This window comes from Schistocerca serialis, chromosome 9 (genome assembly GCF_023864345.2).
Source record: "Schistocerca serialis cubense isolate TAMUIC-IGC-003099 chromosome 9, iqSchSeri2.2, whole genome shotgun sequence".
Taxonomy (NCBI): Eukaryota; Metazoa; Arthropoda; class Insecta; order Orthoptera; family Acrididae; genus Schistocerca; species Schistocerca serialis.
The window spans coordinates 203,873,283-203,894,614 of record NC_064646.1 but is presented as its reverse complement, the minus strand read 5'-3'; the positions used below and the strand labels follow the sequence as shown (position 1 = coordinate 203,894,614).

The window sequence follows — 21,332 nt, the reverse complement described above, 5'->3', positions numbered from 1 at the left end:
CAGTAACTTTCAGTTTTGATCAATTTTAATAATTTATGAGATGTAAACAAAACAAGTTGAATCAATTCTTAACAAACTTTTGCTAATCTTGGTTCTTAAAAATTCATTGAAGTGAAGCTGAAACTGAGCCAACAGAGCAGTTTCTAGCCCACAAAACATTGATTTACCAGGCTACTAATTACAATAAGAACATCAGTTTAATGGAACACTGTACTCAACAAATTAATCATTTACCAGAAGTCGAACAGTGGAGAACCATTTGGAATCTCTATATTTGAAAGGAAATGCCGTGACTGACTGACTCATCAGCACCCAGCCGGAACTGCGAAGGATAGAAACATGAAATTTGGATAGGGTGTTGATCTTATCCCGTAGGCATCACTGAAGGAGGGATTTTTTTTTAAATTTCAGCCCTAAGGTGATGAAATAGGGTATGAAAGGTTTTTTTGAAATTATGTTACTGATACGGTATTTTGGATGTTTAACCCCTATGAGGGTGAAGAAGTGGAGGAAAGGTTTTCTTTTTCAGTGTTTTTGGAAATTCAACCTCTAAGGGGATGAAATGTGGGATAAATATATTTCATTATGAAAGTATTTTTAAGCTGATTCTAAGATAATTTGTATTTTGTTTCTCGGTTAGAATTTTTTTTTTCCATCCCCTAAGGGAGCGAGATAGGGGATGAAAAATTTTGTTATTTTAAAACATTTTTAAATCCAAATCTATGAAAATTGGTATGTGTCTTCTAAAGAAATATGTGTTCATGGAAGAAAATTTCTATGGAAGTACCACCACAAGAACTCAAAAGATGGGTTGAACAGAGATCTCAGGCACCAACTATCAGTATCACTTTTTATTCAGAAGTACATTTGGAAAAAAATCGTGCTTTTATGCACTTAATTAGCATGAAAAGTTTGGATAATGTTGCAATTTGTAAACAATTCAGTTTAAGAGAAACAAAAAATAATCTGTGCAGACCATACAGGCTATGCGAGCTGTATGCGATAGCTAGTTTTTCATAAATAAATTAAAATTCGCAACCAAATAGCCTTTGATTTAAGGAATCCTAGAACAAAATTACGAAAAAAGCTTTCCTACTTAGTTATACTACTTGGAGTGCACCATACGGAGTTGATCACCCTTCCATTTCAGGCATAATTTGAGGACTTTCTTCTACTCATCCTGTCTAACAGATTTAGCCAATTTATCATATTGCCACACAAGATACCCATATGTAAGCTGAGATGAGAAACTGCTGCTTGCTGCCGTGTGTGTCCACATCAATATATCTCATGCCCTTTTCATGGATGTATGTAATGAGGACTAATGTTTCATTGCGGTTGCTGATTAGACAACTTTCTGTCTTCCACTGATACTCTGTATTATCATACAGTTATGGCTTTTGTAAGTTAAAGTCTAGTTTTGAGTTGAATATATCTTGAAGTGTCTTGCTAAAGTGTATGCTTGTTCCTAACTTGTTCCACACTCATTTGTCCATGGTTGAATCAGTTCTTGATTGATGTAATTCTGCTTGCATTATTTGGCTTACAAAATGTGTACCCTCCCATCTTTCTGAGTCAGTAAACTAGCAGAACCAAAAGCATAAACTCACCTGTTGTCTTCTAAAGATGCCATCCCTATTTCTGCATTCCAGTGATCGTAAGTTAATGGAGTGCATTTAAAGCAAGTTATTACAGTGAGTGCCAGGTTCATGAAATAACGTAGTACATGGAATGTCACATTCTTTTATTGCATCCAAGAAGCACAAAAGTTTATTGCTGATCACTCAATTCTTTATCTCACTGAGTAAAAATATTCACAAAGATCGTGGTTAATATATGCCACGTGACACATCTTTACAAGCATCTTTAAATGTTCAAATTCGTTACTATTAAAATTGCAACACACTGCACATAACACATTACTAAAGCAGTTTCTCTTCATCATCCTCTTATATCGCAGCTTCTAGAGTTGAGCAGTAACACATTTAGATTCATGGTGATGTGTCATCACTCATTTGGAGAGTTTCTCATAGACTGTCTACCTGCTCGAAGCATAGTTGCATTAAGATGCCAATAATGGTCATAAATGCACTGCTACACAAGTGTATTACCTGAATTACATAAATATAAATATGAAAACATTCAGGACATATCAAGTAACAGCACCTTATCTCTCAGTGATGTAATAATAATGAAGCTCACAAAAATTAATACATCTTGCACGAACACTCTACCTACCCTTATTTTCAAGAATACATAGTGAATGTGTTCTCACATGTGGCCAAGGCAGTGGCTGACTATCTTATATGACTCATTAAACCACTAATCAGCTCAGATCTAAATAATGCCTAGCTGTCATGCATGGCATGGCTAGTGAAGCCAGTCATGGTACAGTGTGAATCATACAAACTTTTTCGATGTGTCAGTGGCGCTTTTTGCACTGTTTTTGTGTGATTTGGAATACACATAAATTTTTCAGTGGTGAAACTTTTCCATTTGTAAATAAAGATAAATGTTTGAAACAATAAAAGTAATATTAAATTAATCTAACACATGCCTTTCCTCTAAAACAAATCTATTATCTGTTGATAGGTTTCATTTCATCTGTTGATAGGTTTCAACTGATGAAGCCATTTCATCAGTTCAGAGCCAGCCAGCCAGCCCCCCTTTCCCCCTTCCAACTTCCAGATCCTGCATTCGGTCTTCACCTGCTCCTGTGCACATTTTCTTTACCTCCTAAAAACAGCTATTACACATTAAACTGTATTACACCTTAAACTCTACATATGTAAAATCAATTTAAACTTTAAAACTACCTATGTGTATACTCTTTAAGTGACGAGAAAGATAATTAAAAATGTTATTAATTCTGGTCTACATATCTATAAGTAATGTTTCAATCTTTCTGTAGATACTGGATTGGTCAGCACTGTAGCAGCAAATCTTCGTCGGCCGGCAGATACTCGCATGGAAGATCATGATCTTTGTCATCTTTTCTCAGCCCTGCCCATTCATATTGTACTACAAGTGTTTGGAACTGCATTGCTGGAGAGGAAGATCATTTTTCTCAGCAGCTCACTCAGGTTGGCTTTGACATGCTTCTTGATTGATACTGCTTCAAACACTATTTTTCTTAAGGTCAATAATCAGCTGTAAGTAAGTCATAGCTATTCAGGGGAAGATGTGCTCATAGGAAAATAGCAGCACAATTTTTTGTAAGTTGAAGGGACGTTTATTTTCTTTATTGCTGTTTTTCTAGAACGTAATACTACGACATAGTAATGAAAAGTGATTGCTTGTTTGTGAGTATTATTTCATTGTATTCGCTTAATTAGTGTTAAGCCTGACAAATAAATATCTTTTGTAGTAAATTATCAGCGTGCATTGAAGCACTGGAAGCAATGTTGTATCCCTTCTCATGGCAGTACACTTTCATAACAATACTGCCATCCTCAAAACTGGAAGTCTGTGAAGCTCCAACACCTTATATAATAGGTGTTTTGAAAGGAAAAGAAGGGTCTAAACCAGATATAAAAATGGATGAGGTATATTTTATTTTAAAATATTTTATGAATTAATTAGAAAACAGATGTGCTTTTTCTACCATGTGGTACTAATATTATATGTTCTGACATGACATGTATCACCATAGACTGTTATATTTTTTCTCCCCCTTGTGAAGGGTGTCATTGTGGATCTGGATGAAGGGCGATTGTGCTGCAGTGTTGGAGATGAAAGCACTATTCTACCAACCCGACTGCGCCGCTGCTTAAAAGTGGCACTTCAGCTTGTAACAGCACAAGAAAGTGATGCTTCACGCAATGTACTTATCTCTGAAGCATTTCTTCGCATGTTTGTTGAAGTCTGTGGACACTATCAAACATATATTGTTACACAACAGGACGGCCGACGAATGTTTGAGGTTTGCATTTCATATTTTGATGGATGTCTTCTGAACCTTCAAATTTAAATGAACTGGATTGCTTTATACAGGTTGTATCAAAAAGAATCATCTGATACAATGAACTTTGTTTTTTGATGAATGGGAAACTCAAAAAGCCATCCCCCCCCCCAAAAATAGGTGTTCAATATGCTCCCCTTGAGGTCCACGGCATGTGTCAATGCAGTATTCAAATTCTCCCCACACTGCAGCGAGCATGTCTTGAGTTACAGCTTCCACCACTGTCGTTATGCGATGTCTCAGTTCATTCATCGTTGTTGGTAACGGAGGCATATAAACAGAGTATTTTATAAACCCCAACAAGAAATAATCACATAATGTCAGGTCCGGTGACTTTGGAGGCCAGTAATGTAAGGCTGAATCATTTGGTCCTGTGTGACCATCCACCATTCAGTAATCCTTTGATTTAAAAATTCCCGCACCTACAGATGCCATTATGGCAGTGCCCCATCCTGTTGGTAAATGAAGTTGTTCGAATCAGCCTCCAACTGTGGGAAACGAAAGTTCTGAAGCGTATCGACACATGTGCTTCCTGTAACAGTGTTCTAAGTCACACTGAACAGTTATTACTGACCCGCACTGCACAAAACGTAGAACACAAAACACTTTCTGTTGTCCCAACACCATTTTTACTAGAACTGATGTGGGGGCACACTGTTGCTACGTAGCAGGAACCATGTAAAACTCGAGGGTTTCCTCTTTCCAACAGTACATTGTTCACACACATATCTCAAATAACATACTAGTTATGATTTTTTAAAATCAGATATTCTTTTTGATACACCTTGTATAATGGATGACATTTAGTCGTGAGAGATGGCTCTGAGCACTATGGGACTCAACAGCTGTGGTCATCAGTCAGTCGTGAGAGATGCTGCAACTTTTTATTTTAAGGGAAGCTTATGTTTACATCATCAGTTGCTTTAGATTAATGAATGATGATTAGTTTTTGAATGTATAATGTGACTTTCTTCTTATCTAAAATAAAAATAAAGTTGTGTGTGTGTGTGTGTGTGTGTGTGTGTGTGTGTGTGTGTGTGTGTGTGTGTGTGTGTGCGTGCGTGTGCGTGTGTGTGTGTGTGTGTGTGTGTGTGTTACTTTTTGCTTACACAACATACAACTAAAGTCAATTCAAACTGGAGAGACATATGATTCAGGGATGATTAGTTGAAGGGTGGGGGAGGAATGTATAATATGAGGAAGGGCATGGAAGCTGAGAACAGGAGTATGTGGTAGTGAATGGCACAAAGTGATTTTTGGTTCAGAGGAGATAATTAAAATTAACTGTGAAGTATAGCCTAGTTTTGGTAATTAAATAATGACACTGATGCATAAAATACCTTTTGAATAAATTACTAGGTAGCTCTTGAATTTATTTTTTATGTGCTCCTTCACTAGAGGATGTCTGACATGTTTGAAACCAGTGCACATTGCTAGTGTCATCTTGCACTGAGTGGGGCTACTACTAACTTGGAGAGTTGCTACTGGGTGGTGCATCCAAGCACATCATCAAAATTCGTAAAACATAAGGAATTCCTGAATTCAACGTCAAGACTTAAGTTGGGAGACAAAGAACTTGTCATTCTCCAAACAGGTTGCCATAAATAATGGTTAGCATGCAGATGTAGTCACAAAATTCTGTCAGGAAGTTAAATCACAGCAGGCAGCATGAACACACACTGTTATATTAAATGGCAGACATCAGGTGCAAAAATTCATTTATGTGCCTGTGGAACATTAAGCACAAATGACTGATGTAGTAGTTAAACAGTTTCAAAAAAGTGGGTAGAGAGTGACTTTCCAGTTCAGGAGTATTCTTGAAGTTTATCAATCAGGCTCCATGTCACAATAAATCCAGTATAATGAAATCCACCTGTGAAATGGGAAAAGAATTTTATTGTAGCCTTACTGTAATACAATAATGTGAACCTTTCAGCTCATGACACATCTTAAAAGAATTTAGAGTCCTACAAGAACACATTCAAATGCACTTAAAATTACAAGAATTCCTTTTGGGAAGTGCATGTCTCTCAATGGGCTAAGAAATTAAACTTCTGTGGTCACCTACTGCGCACTGCAAATTCAACTGCATTTAACTTTTACGGGCCTTCGTCAAAGATAAGATATGACAAGACTATTAAGATTAAAGATGCTCTACAGCTGTGCCAATTCACTCTACAAAGAATTTCTTAAATTGTCTGGAGGACTTCATTGAGTTATTCGTGTACGCAGATATGCACAAAAAAGACATTGACATGGTAACAGAACCATTGCTCATTGAGAGTAATTAAAATAGGTTTCTGACCCAAATTTGCTCTCTCTGTCCTGGAAAATTTATTCCAGCTTATTGCTGTCAATCATAGATTGCATTTTCATTTACTGTTACAAATGTACCGCTCATTTCATCATTTATTTATTGAAAACTGCTTGTGTATCAAGTATTTGTAAGCAGTGTTCAATTTTACTGCTTCTGAAAAGCCAGATTCTTGCTTTCCACATGTAATTGCCACTGCAAGTGGTAATAATGTATTAGAACACGAAAACAAAGTTGTCCCTCATCACTGATGGTATAGCATTACAACAGTGGTAGCACATTGGCATGTAATGTGCTCTACCACAGCCTCACAAGGGTTGCAGCCCTACTAACACAACTGCTTTACACACTGTTTGCTGACAAAATGAGGCTCTTCGTTAGGTAATGATTCATGATGAGACCAACAAAAGTTCATGTTCCACACCCGTGTTTTCTCTGCTGCAATAGCTATGACCGCAAACTCAACCACAGCCTTTTGGATTTGACAATATTGGTAGTAAACAAGTAATGAGAAAACAATGGAAACTGCTTGTAGATAATGAATGGTTGTATCTTTAAATTATCACTGTGATATGACCCTTTCTCTTAAATATTACCCCGTATGTTGTCCCATTTACAACAAAAATATAATGTAGTGAACATCACCACTGCTCCAGCAAGGTACAACACACTGATGTTCTCCATGCAATGTAGCCAGGATAGAAGCTCAAAGTAAGGGGCCAATAGTTGTGAAATGGATAATTGTGAAGGAATGTGTACGTAACAGTTCAAGAACTAATGTGTATTAATTTTAAGTCGACAGACCACTCCCTGGTCTTGAATCGGTAAAAGTCAGATGGCTTCGGCTGATAGTCATTCATTTTTTACTGCAACCAGCACCAGTTAGCTGACAGTACTTTTTAGGTAACTATTGTTGTTGGCTGTGTTACTTTGCTGCACTTCACTGTATTTAGCACTTTTTCCTTTCCTTGTGATAAGTGTACATCATTGTTGCAGTTAGGATCTTTATTAAACATGTTAGTACATTTCACAATTTCAATTTCATTTACGAACATCATTTAAGCTATTTTTTACTTCTATACGTGACTTCTGCTTTCACAGAAGCATGAAGTGCAGTTTATGGTGCCAGCACTGCAAGGGCCTGGCCTAGCATGTTCCACCCCCCCCCTTTCCCCCCTCGCCCCCCCCCCCCCTCCCACACACACCCACACCCACACACGGCTCCTCATTCCCCATGATGGTCTATGTGAGGACCAGGCTTCCTCCCTCATCTGCCCCCCCCCCCCCCAACCCCCTTCCTTCTGAAATCTGCTAATTTAACACTTAACACACTGCACCTATTAATGTATTTTCAAGATACATATGTTATTCATCAGTGTCATTGTTTACTGATCAAAGCTAGATCCTTACTTTTAAAGTTAATTTTAATTATCTCCTTTTGAAAAAGATCTACTTTATGCCATATCATACAACATTCTCCGGACACTATCTTTCACCCCCTTCCTCCCATTGCATAATTCAAACTTTTCTGCCTGTCTTGTCCATTACAAATTGTCTTCAGTAATACATTACATACCAATATAATTTTTTGTGAAGGATTTGATGCTGTATGCTTTTACCTAAAAATTTTTGATCAATTACAAATGGTGAATGATTAGGTGACATTAAAATTTCAAAGTTTTATGAGAATTTGCTCTGTTTGTTTATCTATTTAAAAAGGTATTTTTATTTTATTTTTCTTTTAGCTCTGAAGATCATCATTGTATGTGACCAACATTAGTCATCGATCATTTATGCCATGTAAAAATATTTTCCTTTGAGTGCTTTAATTCATAGTTATTTAGGTGAACTGTTTCATGGCAACACATAGTCTCTTGCCATCTCATAATTTTGTTTTGCACTTTCCAGCGAGAGTCTTTCATAAAAGCTGTCCAGTCACGAAGTGTACAGATGTTTTTAGAATGGTTCACAGAGACAGCGATGTTCTCAGAGTTCATTACTACACGTGTTGAACAACAGTCTGAGGCAAAAGGTAAGATGTTGAAAAATACATATTTCAGGTCGAGATGTTCTTTGTTTGCCTGTAAAACTGAGTATTTTCTTTCAGTATCTATGTTACTCTTAACAGTAGACCAACAGCATTTTCTAACAAATATTTTGTCTCTGTCATAACAGTCTTCATAACACTTTTCTTGAATCCAATATTTTATGTATCTGAATTGTTCATTGTATTGTCTTTCTGTTTTTCTTTCTTCTGTTCTTTTGGTATGTCTGTGGAGTCAACCTCAATTTCATTGTGCTTTTTTGTGGTCTCCATATCTCCTGTTGTTGTATTCTCCTTTTGAACACCCTTTTGGACACAGAGAGCCATCAGTTGATTAACACACACACACACACACACACACACACACACACACACACACAATAACCACAACTCTTTATTTAGTAATGGTAGAACACTTATCTTTTGTAGCTCTCTTATCTGCTGTCACTGAAGTTAACAAGCATGGGTTTTTAATACAGGGCTATTACAAATGATTGAAGCGATTTCATATATTCACTGTAGCTCCATTCATTGACATATGGTCACGACACACTACAGATACGTAGAAAAACTCAAAGTTTTGTTCGGCTGAAGCCGCACTTCAGGTTTCTGCCACCAGAGCGCTCGAGAGCGCAGTGAGACAAAATGGCGACAGGAGCCGAGAAAGCGTATGTCGTGCTTAAAATGCACTCACATCAGTCAGTCATAACAGTGCAACGACACTTCAGGACGAAGTTCAACAAAGATCCACCAACTGCTAACTCCATTCGGCGATGGTATGCGCAGTTTAAAGCTTCTGGATGCCTCTGTAAGGGGAAATCAACGGGTCGGCCTGCAGTGAGCGAAGAAACGGTTGAACGCGTGTGGGCAAGTTTCACGCGTAGCCCGCAGAAGTCGACGAATAAAGCAAGCAGGGAGCTAAACGTACCACAGCCGACGGTTTGGAAAATCTTACGGAAAAGGCTAAAGCAGAAGTCTTACCGTTTACAATTGCTACAAGCCCTGACACCCAATGACAAAGTCAAACGCTTTGAATTTTCGGCGCGGTTGCAACAGCTCATGGAAGAGGATGCGTTCAGTGCAAAACTTGTTTTCAGTGATGAAGCAACATTTTTTCTTAATGATGAAGTGAACAGACACAATGTGCGAATCTGGCCGGTAGAGAATCATCACGCATTCGTGCAGCAAATTCGCAATTCACCAAAAGTTAACGTGTTTTGTGCAATCTCACAGTTTAAAGTTTACGGCCCCTTTTTCTTCTGCGAAAAAAAACGTTACAGGACACGTGTATCTGGACATGCTGGAAAATTGGCTCATGCCACAACTGGAGACCGACAGCGCCGACTTCATCTTTCAGCAGGATGGTGCTCCATTGCACTTCCATCATGATGTTCGGCATTTCTTAAACAGGAGATTGGAAAACCGATGGATCGGTCGTGGTGGAGATCATGATCAGCAATTCATGTCATGCCCTCCACGCTCTCCCGACTTAACCCCATGCGATTTCTTTCTGTGGGGTTACGTGAAAGATTCAGTGTTTAAACCTCCTCTACCAAGAAATGAGCCAGAACTGCGAGCTTGCATCAATGATGCTTTCGAACTCATTGATGGGGACATGCTGCGCCGAGTGTGGGAGGAACTTGATTATCGGCTTGATGCCTGCCGAACCACTAAAGGGGCACATATCGAACATTTGTGAATGCCTAAAAAAACTTTTTGAGTTTTTGTATGTGTGTGCAAAGCATTGTGAAAATATCTCAAATAATAAAGTTATTGTAGAGCTGTGAAATCGCTTCAATCATTTGTAATAACCCTGTATATATATATATATAACTCCTGTTTGTCACTAGAACACAAAGAAGCACCAAAAACACTGGGCTCTGAGAGATAACAAATCTGTAGTTCTCAGCTTCTGAATTCTCTGAGTGGAGCTACTTGTAACTCTTGTCTGCAGGACATCCCAATACTTGTTATACTCTAGTCTGATGTAAGCTTGGCAGAGTGACGACTCCATCCACCAGAAGTATAAGTAGCCCTCCCCTGCTTGTCTCATGCAGTCGCCTTTCATAACTGCTGTGTGGCGGTGGCACCTCATGACTCCAGGAGGCTTGGCTGAAGCCATGTTCAGATTGGTACCACCAGGGACACTACAGTGACATGCAGCATCTTGCAGTGGTCGATTGCTGGTGTGAAGTTGTCAATGATCAACGACTCTGCACTGTAATGGAGATGTCATCTTTATTCATTCCTGCAAACTTTCACACAAATAAATCAAAGATTCCTTTACTAGTACTTCTGTTGATGTCAAGATTGTTTTCAAAGTTGACTCATGGGCATGTGTTTGGTTGTCATGTGTCAGCCACAGATGAGTTAGTCACAGATGCACATTTTATTTAAGTGCACTAAAATAGAATTACTTAGATTTCATGTTTAAGCATTAGACCTTCATGTTAATCAGGAGGAATCTGTGAAACAAGTAAGATGCTGTCCTATGCCGACCTTTTCTAAGCTGCATTGATGAGACATTCTTGAAATCCCAGGAGCAGCCCCAGATTGGTGCAAATTCATTGCTGATGTCTATATAATTTCAACTAAAATTCACCTGCCTTTTCTTCAAATTCCAAGCCATTTTCCTGGATGGAACACTGCATTTCTTAAGCTTCCCAGTCAATATTGAAGTTCGTTCTCTTATGATTAAGAGACTGAACAATAATGTGCAAACAAGACTCTTGTTTACCTACTTTGGACTGACTTTACCAGATGTGACATGTTAATGGTCTAAGAACTTTTAGCATTGTACTCAGTATCGCGTAAAATCCAAAATTGAGATAGTACAAAAGCCAAGTACAGTAATATACAGTCAAATGGCAATTTATTCTTTCAAAAAATACAGCACCACTGTGGCTCAGCACTATTCTATTAGTGCAGGGTAGTCTTGAAACTTACAAAAACAGAACTATGTGCTTCCTTTAAGGAAGTAAATCTCTGACAGTACTCCACCAAAATATTCAGTGTGTAAAAAACAAAGTGCAACAACTTGAAGTTGAGTTACCATTCTTAGACAACTCGGTTATCTGCATCACAGAGCACTGGTGCACAGAAAATGATATCTTATACACTCCTGGAAATTGAAATAAGAACACCGTGAATTCATTGTCCCAGGAAGGGGAAACTTTATTGACACATTCCTGGGGTCAGATACATCACATGATCACACTGACAGAACCACAGGCACATAGACACAGGCAACAGAGCATGCACAATGTCGGCACTAGTACAGTGTATATCCACCTTTCGCAGCAATGCAGGCTGCTATTCTCCCATGGAGACGATCGTAGAGATGCTGGATGTAGTCCTGTGGAACGGCTTGCCATGCCATTTCCACCTGGCGCCTCAGTTGGACCAGCGTTCGTGCTGGACGTGCAGACCGCGTGAGACGACGCTTCATCCAGTCCCAAACATGCTCAATGGGGGACAGATCCGGAGATCTTGCTGGCCAGGGTAGTTGACTTACACCTTCTAGAGCACGTTGGGTGGCACGGGATACATGCGGACGTGCATTGTCCTGTTGGAACAGCAAGTTCCCTTGCCGGTCTAGGAATGGTAGAACGATGGGTTCGATGACGGTTTGGATGTACCGTGCACTATTCAGTGTCCCCTCGACGATCACCAGTGGTGTACGGCCAGTGTAGGAGATCGCTCCCCACACCATGATGCTGGGTGTTGGCCCTGTGTGCCTCGGTCGTATGCAGTCCTGATTGTGGCGCTCACCTGCACGGCACCAAACACGCATACGACCATCATTGGCACCAAGGCAGAAGCGACTCTCATCGCTGAAGACGACACGTCTCCATTCGTCCCTCCATTCACGCCTGTCGCGACACCACTGGAGGCGGGCTGCACGATGTTGGGGCGTGAGCGGAAGACGGCCTAACGGTGTGCGGGACTGTAGCCCAGCTTCATGGAGACGGTTGCGAATGGTCCTCGCCGATACCCCAGGAGCAACAGTGTCCCTAATTTGCTGGGAAGTGGCGGTGCGGTCCCCTACGGCACTGCGTAGGATCCTACGGTCTTGGCGTGCATCCGTGCGTCGCTGCGGTCCGGTCCCAGGTCGACGGGCACGTGCACCTTCCGCCGACCACTGGCGACAACATCGATGTACTGTGGAGACCTCACACCCCACGTGTTGAGCAATTCGGCGGTACGTCCACCCGGCCTCCCGCATGCCCACTATACGCCCTCGCTCAAAGTCCATCAACTGCACATACGGTTCACGTCCACGCTGGCGCGGCATGCTACCAGTGTTAAAGACTGCGATGGAGCTCCGTATGCCACGGCAAACTGGCTGACACTGACGGTGGCGGTGCACAAATGCTGCGCAGCTAGCGCCATTCGACGGCCAACACCGCGGTTCCTGGTGGGTCCGCTGTGCCGTGCGTGTGATCATTGCTTGTACAGCCCTCTCGCAGTGTCCGGAGCAAGTATGGTGGGTCTGACACACCGGTGTCAATGTGTTCTTTTTTCCATTTCCAGGAGTGTATATTAATTTACCCTCATATGTCCAAGCATGTTCTTATTGCAGAAACACAATGGAAGGTGGAGGATCATGTATTTATATTAATAACAGTATTGAATTTAAGGTCAGAAATGATATTACCTTGTTTAGTGTAGACAAGGACTTTGAAGTGTCAGCAATAGAGATAATTGCTACAGATATGTCCAAGAAACTAAATATATTATGTGGGCATTATTTTTCCAGTGGTAATTTGGAGATATTCTTTTCAAAACTTATACAAAGCCTAGAACTGGCATTGACTCTGAAACATAATATCCTTTTGTGTGGGGACTTAACATAAATACAGCAAAAATAGATGACGCCAGTAACACATTTACGAATACCCTACGTTGTTTTGCCATATCATCACTAGTCAGCTGTGCAACAAGAATAACCATTCCTTCATCTTCTACCATTGTCCATGTAGCTTCAGATGCAGGCAGAGAAAATTGTGACCTACTTCTCAAAAATCTGGGACTGGCAGACCATCTATGTCAGATTACAAAAGTAAAAGCTTGTGTACAGCATTTTCAAAAATCTTCGAGAAATTAATGTACTGAAGCGTGGTTAGCCATCTCAACAGTAATGGGATACTTAGCAGATCACAATTCGGATTTCAAAAATGCTGTTCCACTGAGACAGCAATGTACAATTTTACTGTCCACATAATAGATTCTTTAAATAGTAAAATGTCACCAATAGGAATTTTCTGTGACTTGTCCAAAGCATTTGATTGTGTGAACCATGACATGTTACAGAAATTACAATTCTATGGTATAAATGGAATAGCATGTGAGTGGTTTGAGTCATACCTACAGAACAGGAAACAAAAAGTTTCTTTATATGGATCAAGTGATTTAAATAAGTTTGCCACTTCATCTAACTGGGGTGAAATTACATTAGGTGTTCCACAGGATTCAGTCATGGGTCCCCTTCTGTTCCTCATATATGTGAACGACCTCCCTTCTTATCTGAAACAAGAAGCTGAACTGACACTGCTGATGATACAAACATCATTATTAATCCAGAAAAAGAAACTCCAATTGAAAATGATACAGAACAGAGCTATGTGCTTTTTCAAGGGAGTAAATCTCTGACAGTACTCCACCAAAATATTCAGTGTGTAAAAAACAAAGTACAAGAGCTGGAAGTCGAGTTACAATTCTTAGACAACTCGGTTATCTGCATCACAGAGCACTGGTGCAAAGAGAATGAAATCGTATATATTAATTTACCCTCACATATCCAAGCATGTTCTTACTGCAGGAACACAATGAAAGGTGGAGGATCATGTATTTATATTAAGACCAGTATTGAATTTAAAGTCAGAAATGATATTACCCTGTTTGGTGTAGACAAGGACATTGAAGTGTCAGCAATAGAGATAGTTGATACAGATTGGTTTTGTGCAAATGGGCTTGCTTTAAACTTTGAAAAAACACAGTACATCCAATTTTCTGCTGCAAAAAGTACAGTTGCTTCAATAAATATAACACGTGAAAGAAAGTCAGTAGACAGGGTATAGCATACTAAGTTTTTGGGTGTACATATAGATGAGAATCTTAATTCAGGGTGTATACGACCCGGGACAACTGGGAAAAACCCGGGAATTTTTTCATATTTAGAATTCCGGGAATTTTTCATTGTTTAAGTTTTCAGTTAAATTTTTGTGATTTTGACTGGTAAGAACCAATACTCTAATAAAGGATATTACTGTATCCCACTATTGCAGAATAATACTGCAGCAATAAAATATGAACGGGAGGGGGGGGGGGGGGGGGGGGCGGGCGGGCGGGCGAAAATAAAACTTAAGTTGCAAAGGAAATGCGCCGTGTACAACAACATAACACAGTGCTCATACAAGCTTCTGCCAACAGCAAAGTGTGTCAAAGGCTTTAGGAAGACTATGCAATGCTTCATAACAACAAATTGCCTCCAATGAGCGTGACGTGACGGCTGTTTAAATTAGATTCGTTTGAGCAGTTGCGGTCGGGCTCTTGCGCATGCGTAGTTGAATCGAGTATGAGTAGTACCTTCTTTTGCTTCTGGTTACAGGAAGTGTGGCTGTGCGCCACTACTTAATACTGCCCCGGTTCGGAAATATAGTAAATCTGGGGCTGATGTCCAGAGCAGTCTGAGTTGTGGTGGGAAGATGGGTCATCACCACATGACCTGTGTTTACGTTCAGTGATTTTGTTGCTTCCTCTTCGTTTATTGCTCTCACGTTAAATGATAACAACAGATTTTTGCATCCGGGAGTTATCAGATGAATTACGGAAGGCTAAAATATGTTATTAGTTTTAGATTTTATTTCCACCTTCCTGACAGTCAAGCATTAATCACCGTGCAGAACAATGAAGTCATTTTTGTTGGTTTTCTAAAGAGATTTGGCTTTCATTAATCTTTTCTGCTGATGCAGTCAATTTAATTGAAACAAAGTGTTTAATTTCACACTATTGGCTAGATTCAGCTGTTCGCTGCATTTCAAGTGCACGTACGGCATTATACTATAATAAAGAACCAAACATGAGATAATACAATACTGGTACTCCAAGAAAATTTACATACGAATCTGGACATAAAAATGTGCATTTTAAGCCGAGTTATGCATTTTAGTATGGTTCACGAAATTCTGATGCTCTTGAAGTATCCTCTGATGTCTTGTTTGTGTTGTGACATGATGTAAGATCTTTTAATGTTTTACACGTACAAACATACGGGCATCCTATGTCGTCATAGCTGCGTAAGCGCAGTGACGCCTGTTATCTGATGCTATCTTTCAACTGCTGAAGCGAACCTATTTCTAACAGGTTGCAGGAAAATATTGCGAATGGTAGTTTGAAAAGCGTTACATTCAAACCAAATTTCCTTTTACACAAGATGAACTGTGTGCGAGAAAGTACGATGAATTTCTTAAATCACAATGAGTGTTTGACTCTCATTTAAAAATCAACTCTTTGAGGACGACCATTTAGAAGAATTTTGAACCCAGAAGATCAGACATTTACGTCATTATTAAAAATTTTACTGGCACGTTTGTGTGATGTATCTTAAAGAAGTGTACACGTGCAAAGAAGATCAACATTATATGTGGAAGCTTAGCTTCTCTTCCAGCTTATTGATCTTCGAGACCAATATTATACGTGAACGCTATGTATATTAATTTAAACCATTAATTTTTCTTGTTTGTGTGTTCACGGTACTTAAGAGTGATCTTGCTGCTATTGGCAGGCTACATCACGTGTCCTATGCTGTCATCAGCTGGCGAGATCACGTGACATGAGCTATGACTGGTTTACAAAAGCGCATCGCAATCTTGATTTTAATGTTTTCGGAAAGTGACATGCGGTGTGTGGTGGAATTCAAATTTATATCTTTGTAATGTGGAAATATGCAGCGTACATGTTGCTGCACATCAAAGGTCTTTCAAAACATGTTTTTGCCCCCTGAGTTTCATTTTCTAAAGTGCTGGGAAATTCTGCATCCGTATATAAATCCATAAACATTCAAAGAATTGAGTTTTACGGTGCCGAGGAAGAGTATACTGTCGCTTAGCACGGAAAAAGTGTATTTTCACCCGGGAGAAAGAGTATTTTTAACGGGGAAAAATCATGGATTTTTTTTTTCCTTGTCCACGTATACACCCTATAATTGGAAAATTCATATTTGGATCTTCTAAAGCAACTAGGTTCAGCAACTTTTGCAATCAGAAAAATTGCCAATTTTAAGGATATAGAAATTAGTAAGCTAACGTACTTTGCATATTTTCATTCTATAATGTCATATGGAATAATATTTTGGGGTAACTCAACACTCAGACAAAAGGTATTCACTGCTCAAAAGAAAGTGGTTAGAATAATGTGTGGGTTTCATAGTCGCACATCTTGTAGGCATCTTTTTAAAAGATTAGGAATTCTTACAACAGCCTCACAGTACATTTACTCACTAATGAAATTTGTTCTCAACAACATGACCCCGTTTATAAACAAGAGTGACATTCATGATTATAATACCAGAAAAAGAAAGACTTACACTATCCTTTACTCAACCTATCTTTGGCACAGAAATGGGTAAAATGTGCTGCTATAAAAATATTTGACAAATTACCATATGAAATAAAATGTCTGACAGACAGCAGTAATAGCTTCAAAAATAAATTGAAAAAATTAAAAAATCTTGTTACATATGTGCATTTCTTGTGCACTTGACACGTTCCACATCATAACGGCTACCATACGATGCGATTGATCAGTGGAACACGCAAACAACTAACTAACTAAAAGAATCCAAACTGCATGTATATAAAAGAGTCTACTCTCCATTAACTTTGCAAGAATTTTCCTTACAGTTAACACACAAAAGTTGGGAAGTAGTTTATACAGAAGAAGAATTTGAAGAAACATTCTCCAAAACATTAATTTCTATTGGAACACAACGCCAAAAATAAATGGACTACTAAAGAAATTAGAAAATCTGCTCAAACTTGGAAATACCTGAACTCCATTAAAAAGCACAATAGTGATCCCGTGATAGGTTGATAAATTTAGTCAGTAATAAAAGTAAAGTTACATGGGCTGCAGTGAAACAAGAAACTGTGAAGCAGAGGTGTACAAACACACAACTCAAGAACAAGGAAAACTTATCAAGTAACCCAAAAGAATTAGCAAATTATGTAAATACCTACTTTAGCAGCATTGCAACAAGGGTGCAAAAAAAAAAAAAATAAATAAATAAATAAATAAAAAAATATCTGAAAAGTGTTAATCAACCCACAGAGATGCATTTAGCCAACTCAATGGTATTGCTTCCTACTACTGAGAAGGCAGTCAAAATCTAAATGCAGCAGCCCATTACAAACAGTATTGTAAGGTGCTTAAAAATGTTATTCGGAAGCCAAAAAGTATGTGGTATGCAGATAGAATAGCTAAGTCTCAGGATAAAATTAAAACCATATGGTCAGTCATATACGAAGTTGCTGGTCTGCAGAGACAGATCGAGGATATAGAGTCAGTGCGTAGTGGGAATGTCCGTGTTACTGATAAGTCGCATATATGTACAGTATTTAATAATCACTTTCTGAATATAGCAGGTGAACTAAATAGATACCTAGTCCCAACAGGGAATCATATAGCGCTCTTAGAAAAAAGTGTTCCGAGACTGGTACGTGAAATGCTCCTCCATGATACTGACAAGAGGGAGATTGAGTTAATAATTAAATCACTAAAGACCAAGAACTCTCATGGATATGACGGGGTATCTAGCAGAATACTGAAGTATTGTTCTATGTATTTTAGCCCAGTTCTCAGCCATATCTGTAACTTTTCCTTCAGGAGTGGTCGGTTTCCTGACCGATTAAAGTACTCGGTAGTGAAGCCACTTTATAAAAAGGGAGACATTGATAATGTTGACAATTTTATACCTATTTCTATGCCATCGGTGTTTGCTAAAGTTATCGAGAAGGTTGTTTATACAAGGTTACTGGAGCATTTAAATTCACATAATTTGCTGTCAAATGTTCAGTTTGGTTTTAGAAATGGCTTAACAACTGAAAATGCTATATTCTCTTTTCTCTGTGAGGTTTTGGATGGATTAAATAAAAGGTTGCGAACGCTAGGTGTTTTCTTTGATTTAACGAAGGCTTTTGACTGTGTTGACCACAAAATATTACTGCAGAAGTTGGACCATTATGGAGTAAGGGGAGTAGCTTACAATTGGTTCGCCTCTTACTTTAAGAACAGAAAGCAGAGGATAATTCTCCGCAATATTGAGAGTGGTAGTGATGTTCAGTCCCAATGGGACACTGGTAAGTGGGGCGTTCCCCAAGGGTCGGGGCTGGGGCCACTGCTGTTTCTTATTTATATAAATGATATGCCTTCTAGTATTACAGGTGATTCAAAAATATTTCTGTTTGCTGATGACACCAGCTTGATAGTGAAGGATCTTGTGTGTAATATTGAAACAGTAACAAATAATGTAGTTCATGAAATAAGTTCGTGGCTTGTGGAAAACAATTTGATGCTAAATCACAGTAAGACTCAGTTTTTACAGTTTCTAACTCACAATTCAACAAGAACCAATATTTTGATCAGACAGAATAGGCATATTATAAGCGAGACGGAACAATTCAAGTTCCTAGGCGTTCGGGTAGATAGTAAGCTGTTGTGGAAAGCCCATGTCCAGGATCTTGTTCAGAAGCTAAATGCTGCTTTATTTACCATTAGAACAGTATCTGAAATAAGTGACACTTCAACACGAAAAGTAGTCTACTTCGCATATTTTCATACGCTTATGTCGTATGGTATTATTTTTTGGGGTAATTCTTCTGATTCAAAAAGGGTATTTTTGGCTCAAAAACGGGCTGTTCGAGCTATATGTGGTGTAAGTTCGAGAACCTCTTGTCGACCCCTATTCAAAAATCTGGGAATTCTGACATTGCCCTCGCAGTATATATTTTCTTTAATGTCATTTGTTGTTAGCAATATTAGCCTATTCCCAAGAGTTAGCAGCTTTCACTCAGTTAATACTAGGCAGAAATCAAATCTGCATGTAGAATGCACTTCCTTGACTCTTGTGCAGAAAGGAGTGCAGTATTCTGCTGCATCCATTTTCAATAAGCTACCACAAGAACTCAAAAATCTTAGCAGTAGCCCAAACTCTTTTAAGTCTAAACTGAAGAGTTTCCTCATGGCTCACTCCTTCTATTCTGTCGAGGAGCTCCTGGAAGAGCTAAAAAATTAAGCAAATTCCAGTGTTACAGTGTTGATTTTCTTCATTTAAACTTACGACTTGTCACCTGAATATGTTTTTTTATATTTCATTTTATCTGTTCCTAATATCGTGTTATAATTTCATGTATTGACTCGTTCCATGAGGAGACTTCTCCTTAATTTGGTCCCACGGAACAATAAGTAAATAAATAAAATAACCACAACATGTTATGCACTTATAGAGTTCTTGTATCTGCATGCAGTGATGGATGTTTGAGAACTGTATACTTAAGTTATTCATTCAGTAATCAGTTATGGTATAATTTTCTGGGGAAACAGTGCTCAGAATTTACAAACAATATTTAAAATGCAAAAGAGAGCAGTAAGAGCTATAATGAAAAGCAGTAAGTGGGACCACTGCAAAGAACTTTTCAAAATGTTAGAAATTCTAATTGTTCCTTGTGAATTTCTTTTCCAAATCATAGTGTATATCAAGAAAAATACAGAAAATTATAGTACAGATAGCAGTTTTCATAACTATAGTACAAGAACAAGTCACTGTCTTCACCTAGTCAGGAAAAATAAACATAAGACTCAAAATAGTTCCTTGTATGAAGGTGTAAAATAGTATTATAAACCACTGCAGAAAATAAAAGCAACAGATAACATGTACTGCTTTAGGAAAAATCTTAAATTGTATTTGCAGGAACAGTGTTTTTACACTATAAGTGAATTCCGTTGTAAAAATGATTGTAAATAACTTATGTCTCACAATGTTTAACTACATGTAACAAAAAACTGTATGAATATGTGGATGTACACAAACTAACATCCATATGGTTTAAAATGTCTATGAATGGCCTTTATTATTATTATTATTATTATTATTTTAAGAACTACTCTGTGCATGTTGCCTGTAAAATGCTTATTTTTAAGAGAATTCTTAATGACTCACATGTTGTCAGGACCCACAAAAAATCCTCATGCTGGACTGAGTGTGCTGTTCTCTTATTTGTGGTGCCTCCTCTTGACCTGCTTTGATTTCATAGTTCAATTCCATATTTACGTATTTCGTAAAGACTGAACGAATTTTTGCCAGATTGCTCCGTTTTAATGAAGGAAAACTTTCAATGCTGCAGGTATGTTTGAACAGCGAGTTGCCGAACACATTGAGGAAATGGAAAAAAACACTGTACTGTTCCTTCGAAATTACAAAGGAATCAACAAGAAAGTAAAAACATTTGGTGAGTAGTTTTTTCTCCTATTGAGTTTCAGTTGACTGCAGTTATTTCACTCTCCATTTTGTATTCCTATGATTTTAGTGATAATTAATAGTAGAATAACACCACCTAAAGACACACAGTGGGTAAGGCACTGTATTTTTATTTAAGACAAAAGAACTCAAATACCTTTTCAACCATCCAGGAGTAGGTTTTCTATGATTTTCCAAAACTGACTATGGCAAGTGCTGGGATGGTTCCCTTAAGGAAGGCACAGCCAATTTATTTAAAGATTTTTGAGAAATATCTTAAATATGAAGGTTATAGCAGACCAAAAACGTTTATCTCCTGTGAAAAAGTTTGGTTATGAAGCAGAGAACAAAAGAGGACTCGTGCTGATACCAGTAGCTTCTTTTTGTTGGGGAGGGGAATAATGTTAAGAACATTGTTTGCAAGCATATACAACTGAACCAAACAATGTAAAAACACCGATTTAGAGCAGCCAATGTGAACATTTCACTCAAATGCAAT

At 38.5% G+C, this 21,332-nt stretch overlaps 1 protein-coding gene across 1 annotated transcript in view; it reads left to right on the top strand.

Annotated features, from left to right (window-relative positions):
* Positions 1-20,833, top strand: part of LOC126418739 (uncharacterized) — a 126,307-nt gene extending 105,474 nt beyond the window's left edge. The window contains exons 7-11 of the mRNA XM_050085655.1: positions 2,912-3,083; positions 3,368-3,545; positions 3,683-3,922; positions 8,184-8,307; positions 20,721-20,833. Coding sequence (XP_049941612.1) covers positions 2,912-3,083; positions 3,368-3,545; positions 3,683-3,922; positions 8,184-8,307; positions 20,721-20,833 — 827 coding nt within the window. The remainder of the gene's footprint in view (positions 1-2,911; positions 3,084-3,367; positions 3,546-3,682; positions 3,923-8,183; positions 8,308-20,720) is intronic.
* The last annotated feature ends 499 nt before the right edge of the window (positions 20,834-21,332 follow it).